Source organism: Rhinolophus hipposideros (assembly GCF_964194185.1).
Source record: "Rhinolophus hipposideros genome assembly, chromosome: 8".
Lineage (NCBI taxonomy): Eukaryota > Metazoa > Chordata > Mammalia > Chiroptera > Rhinolophidae > Rhinolophus > Rhinolophus hipposideros.
Window position 1 is genome coordinate 53508224 of NC_138054.1, and position 5766 is coordinate 53513989.

The window sequence follows — 5766 nt, forward strand, 5'->3', positions numbered from 1 at the left end:
GTGCACCAGCTATAAAATGGGTCTGATAGACACCCGCCAGGACGGAGGGGAGGGGAGGCGACAAAAGCGTGACAGTCCCGTGATACTTTTCCATGAAATTCCCGCGAATGCCAGCCCAGGAGAGCGGCCAGGACGCCCCAAGTGCGCAGCTAGAAGCCGCTGCGAAGGCAGGTCCCTCCCGGGTGGGGCCGGCGGGCCGGGGGCGTGTCGCGGGCTGCTCGCAGGTGAGTATCGGTTCTCCCCTCCCGGCTTTCGGCCCAGAGGAGGCGGGAGCAGCCTCCGCTCCCCTGATCCTATCGCGGGGCGGCGTAGGGCGCGCGGTGCCTTCAGTAGGACGCGGGTGCCGGGGTGCCTGGGGGAGGGGGTGCAGGATGTGTCACCCAAATACCAGAGGCTGAGTTGGCGGCGGAACCCGCTGGGCAGGTCCGGCAGAGTATAAGTGCGGCAGGGAGCGGCGGGCGGCAGACGCCTGGAGCCCGCCCCGGACCGCGGAGCCGCAGCCCCGCAGCGCCCCGCGCCCCCCGCCCGCGTCCTGTCTGCGCTCCGGCCCCACCATGGCCGGCGGCCCGGGTCTCCAGCTGCCGTCGCCCTCGCTGCCGCTCCTTCTGCTGCTGCTGCTGGCGGCCGTGACCGGCCCCACGGCCGCGCAGGACAACTGCACGTGCCCCACCAATAAGATGACCACGTGCGGCCAGGACGGCCCGGGGGGCCGCTGCCAGTGCCGTGCCCTCGGCTCGGACTTCCAGGTGGACTGCTCCACGCTGACCTCCAAGTGCCTGCTGCTCAAGGCGCGCGTGAGAGCCCACGGGGCCGGCCGCAAGCTGGTGCGGCCGGGCGAGCGCGCGCTGGTGGACAACGACGGCCTGTACGACCCCGAGTGCGACGGCCAGGGCCGCTTCAAGGCGCGCCAGTGCAACGGGACGGCGGTGTGCTGGTGCGTGAACTCCGTGGGCGTGCGCCGCACCGACCGGGGGGGCCGGAGCCTGCGCTGCGACGAGCTGGTGCGCACCCACCACATCCTCATCGACCTGCGGCACCGCCCGGCCTCCGGCCCCTTCAACCACTCGGACCTGGACGCCGAGCTGCGGCGCCTCTTCCGCGAGCGGTACCGCCTGCAGCCCAGGTGCCTGGCCGCCGTGCACTACGAGCAGCCCACCATCCAGATCGAGCTGCGGCAGAACGCGTCGCAGAAGGCCCCCGGCGACGTGGACATCGCCGACGCCGCCTACTACTTCGAGAGGGACGTCAAGGGCGAGTCGTTGTTCCAGGGCCGCCAGGGCCTGGACGTGACCGTGCGCGGGAAGCCCCTCCTGGTGGAGCGGACGCTCATCTACTACCTGGACGAGAAACCCCCCCAGTTCTCCATGAAGCGCCTCACCGGCGGCCTGGTCGCCGTCATCGTGGTGGTCGTGGCGGCCCTCGTCGCCGGCCTGGTCGTCTTGGTGATCAGCAACCTCAGAAAGACAGGGAAGTACAAGAAGGTGGAAATCAAGGAACTTGGGGAGTTGAGAAAGCAACCGAGCTTGTAGGCACGGGCGGGGTGGAGAACCGGGGTTCAGTCCTGGGTTCCAGACGACAGGGACGACTCTCGTCGTCGCTTCTTGATTCTTGGCCCAAAGGAGACATTTCTCCTCCCAGTTGCCTGCCTCTCCCCACCCCTCCAAGTTTAATAGCGCCTTGTCCCAGGGTCACCCCTTTTTCTGACTTCTGTCTTGAAGGAAGCATTTCTAAAATTCCTTCCCTTTAGGTCCAACAAGAAACCTGACTCAAAGAGTTAAGGAAAGTTTGGCATAGGGTTGATGTAGAAGAATCGAGTACCACAGCCCAGCATTTTTGCAAGTGATGCAATCGTTGTTGAAGGCTTAAATGTGTTTCAATGGGGAACCGCGCTTTTCCTCGCTTGGTTGTAAGTTATTTGATGAGCTCCACTTGTAACGTGGCCTTCCTGATGAGGAGTCGCTAATTGGGCCGGTGTAATATCCTCATTTACCATCGTTTGTGTTACCGACCCCGCAGATGCTTGTCACGGGGGAAGAAGTCTGTTTCAGCTGCCTGAACACATTTTAGATGTCTTTGTTTAAGGGCGGACTCTGCCCCAGAAACTCAGCGTCTAGTCTTCAGCTCGCCCCATGACAACTGATATTAGTAATGATTCTTTTGTAAAATGTTTGTACATATGTTGTCTTTGATAACGCTGCTGTCGTTTTATTTTTTAAAAAAACACGGATTTAATAAAATATGGAAAAGGCACAAACGGAAAGGTGGAGTTGGTGAACATTTGCTCCAGATTTATATCCCTTTGGTCTCCTCTAATTTCCCACGACTCACATTTCTTATTTCAAATTCTAACACTTTTTTGCAGGAGCAGGACTTTCTTACTGCCACTCTGGTAAACACCAGAGATGCTTTAACAGGCTGGTATAAATACTGGTGTTTCAAAATAAGATTATTTGGAAACCTCTCTCAAACTGTAGGAGGATGGGTCTGAGGGAGGAGGCTAGAACTAACTGCTATGGTTGGAAGGGGGGACCAGCCTTAGGTTTCTCTAAACCAGAATTCTCCAGTGGAGAAGGAAAAAATGTTAGTTTCAGAAGCTGTCTCTCTTTTGAATCCTTGCCTTATTTGGAAGTAGGTGGTACTGTTCCCATTGAGCCCTTGGCAATTTACTTAATCTCAAAGTGTGGGGCTGAGAGAGTTTAAAAGATTTTTGCCCTGTAGTTACAGCCAGTCTGTAGTGAACCTATGGCTCTGGCGCTCTCTCAATCTCTCTCTCTCTCTCCCTCCACGCACCCTGAGCTGAGGTTTTCCTAAGATTTTACTGGTAATTTGCTTTAAAAACGTTTACTTCCTATTAGCTGTAAAAACTAGCAGCTTGTCTCTACGCTATCTCCTCATTTTCACTCATTCAAATTCATTTAGGTGAAGTTGAGTGTGCTAGATGTTCTCTGTGGGGTAGCCTACAGGTAAACAAGTTCCTGCAGTTCCTGGGAAATTGCTGAAACAATGGGCATGTAACAAAGGAGGGAGTGGTTGGTATATCCTAGAGCAAATAGCTAGGTCCTGGACTTCAGTTTCTCTCCCTGGCATCCACCCTATGTTTTTTCTCCCACCTCTTCTCTATGGTCTGTGCCTACCCTCTAAGACTGAAACAACAGTAAGAACTGAGAGGAGGTAGCTCTCAGGTGCTGCCTTCACAGCTTGGGGCTGTGGCAGGTGTGCACTGGTCGAGTGGATACTTTATCACCAGAGATCTCTAAGTCTGTAACTATTCCTGCTTGTAGGCTCCAAGGGTTTTCAAAGGCTCAACTGGGGCTGAACAGAGGAGAGTGTGGAGGTGGGCTGGCTTCCCCGCAGTGGGAAGGACTGCGGATGTACTGCAGGTTAGAATGGGAACCAGGACAGTGAGAGTGAGGGGCCACTCTCGGTTCCCTCCATGCTTTCCACTTCCCTGAGTCACTGAAGTGCCTTAGCTAAAGGAAACTTGGCAATATCTCTAACCTAAACCTTTATTTTGCCAAGGAAAGGGTGAGTGCCTTCTCGAGATTAACATTTCTGTGGCATAGCTAGAACGGGAAAGTCTCTTGATTCCTTATCCAGTATTTTCACTCTCAGGCTGCCATTATTTCAAGAGTCCTTTCAAAAAACTTATCACCTGACTGCCTGCAAAATGAGCAGGTTAAGGATGGAGTGGGAGGCTGAACAAAGGAAAAAGCCCTGAAGAAGCCTACTCCTTCATTAGAGTGTTCCTTCTGGATAATTTCTAAATTTCTGCGTCGATTCAGGACTATGAGGCCTTACACTTCAGCTGTTGGTTAATAATTCTCAAAGCGCTTTCACCAGTCTCAAAGCACTTTGAGACATTGGCTTACTGGAAATAACCCAAGTGTTGACAAACCTGAGTTCAAATCCTGCTCCGCTGGGCAAATGCTGCTCCATTTAACTCTCCTCAGTTTCCTTGTCTGTTGAAGGAAACTACAAATTTCTCTATCACTATTGCAAAGATTAAATGAGGTAAATGATAAGAGTGCTTAGAATAATCTGGGCACTTAGAGTTCAGTATATCTTAAATTTTATTCTCTCCTATAGATTATATTCATTTCACATGTCAGAAAACTGAGGTCCAAAGAGGTTGAGTAACTCATAATCACACACCCTCCATGTGCCAAAGCCAGGGTTCCGAACCTTTCTCTTTGGCTTCCTAGCCCAGGTAGCTATCCATGTAGCAGGCAGGTTGAGAGAACTTGCTTATTTCCTTCTTCCGAGGAGGAGCCCCTCATACTTCTGTTTTGAAACTCAGCTTGCTTCTGCTGGGGACAAGACTATCCAGAACTAGCTATCCCGGGGGTGGGGGGTGGGTAAGGGCGTCTCCATGTCCAGGGTTTCCCCTCAAAACTTCCATTCACTGCTTTGTGTGTAGGCCTGTGGCTGCCCTCCAAAGGAATGTGAAGAGCAGGTGTGACAACTGACCCAGCAGGTTGCAGCTTGTCTTCTGAGTTGCAAGGCTTGTCTGATTTCCTTGTTTTGGTCACCGGGACTTTCTCCACTCTTGTTATTTCCTTAATTGGGGAAATTTTTAAAAAATCACGTCGTTTCTTTCTGCTTACATATTTTTGGCTTCACTGTTTTCCAAGTAGAATCGCAGAATGTCAGAGCTGGAAAGAGGATCATTTAATCCACCTACAGAGGAAGAAACAGGCCCAGAGAGGAGAATGGATTTACTCAAATCAGGCAGTGACAGAGCTACCCTAGAGTTCCAATGCCCTGACTTCTAGCTTGTCTAATGTTTGTTCCACTTGTCTCTGTAGTTAGTCTCTCATTTATTTTAATTTTTTCCTTGATCATTTCTGTTTTTAAATTGTAGTGGTTCTTTAGCTTTTTAATACCACTTAAATGGGAGACATACTTTGGTTAAATTTAAATATATGGGCTTTGAAGTCACCTGGCCTTTCAGACTCCCGTTTTCTTATTTGTAATATAGTAGAGGCTTAGCTAATATGCTTAATTTTAAAGATTAGATATAAGATATGAAAAGATCGAGTATATATTTCTTCAATGATCACTCGTCTCAGAATGATAGCAAGGCCCCCCAGAACCTGTAACTAGTAATGTGATGCACTTCCACTCCACTTTCTTTCGCTAGTTCCCCTAGACTTCTGCTATTAGGGGGACAAGAGCAACCTTGGAAGCTACCTGTTTACAAAGGTGGAGCCACAACCCTCCTCCTTTGTATAAAACAACTGCCAAAGCCAAGTAGGACACTTACCTTCAACTGTGATGTGAGAAAGAAATGTCTTTGTTTTCAAATTACATTATTATGGTGTCTCTGTAATAGTCTTTTATTTTAGCATCCTCTTTCACCCTAACGAGTATGAGCAGCTAAATTATTATTCCTGTAACAGATGAAAACATTAAGATGCGGAAAGTTAAATGACTTGCCTGTGGTCAGGCATCTAATAAGTAACACATTTGGGATTAGAACCCAAACAAACTGGCCCTCAAATCCATGTTCTCAACCAGTGTGCTGTACTGCCTCTAATAATTTGTACGTTTGCAAGCCAGAGCATATTAGTTTTTACTAATTGATTATATTAATGCACGTTTATTATCTTACAGTTCCCTAGGTCAGAATTCCCACAGAAGTCTCACTGGGCTAAACTCAAGGCGCCTGCAGGGCTGCATTCCTTTCTGGGAGTGCTAGAGGAAATTGGCTCATTCCGTTGTTGGCAGAATTCAGTTCCTTTTCAGCTGTGGATCCAAGATCTCCAC

General features: G+C 50.5%; 1 protein-coding gene across 1 annotated transcript; it reads left to right on the plus strand.

Moving 5' to 3' along the window:
• Window positions 1-261: 261 nt before the first annotated feature.
• On the plus strand, window positions 262-2251 carry TACSTD2 (tumor associated calcium signal transducer 2). Its single transcript, XM_081056694.1, has one exon. The coding sequence runs from the start codon at window positions 555-557 to the stop codon at window positions 1527-1529; it is 975 nt and encodes a 324-aa protein (XP_080912820.1). The 5' UTR covers window positions 262-554; the 3' UTR covers window positions 1530-2251.
• Window positions 2252-5766: the final 3515 nt, after the last annotated feature.

Excerpts from the sequence above, each read along its gene's own strand:
- TACSTD2 (XM_081056694.1), top strand. The coding sequence starts at position 555 with ATGGCCGGCGGCCCGGGTCTCCAGCTGCCGTCGCCCTCGCTGCCGCTC.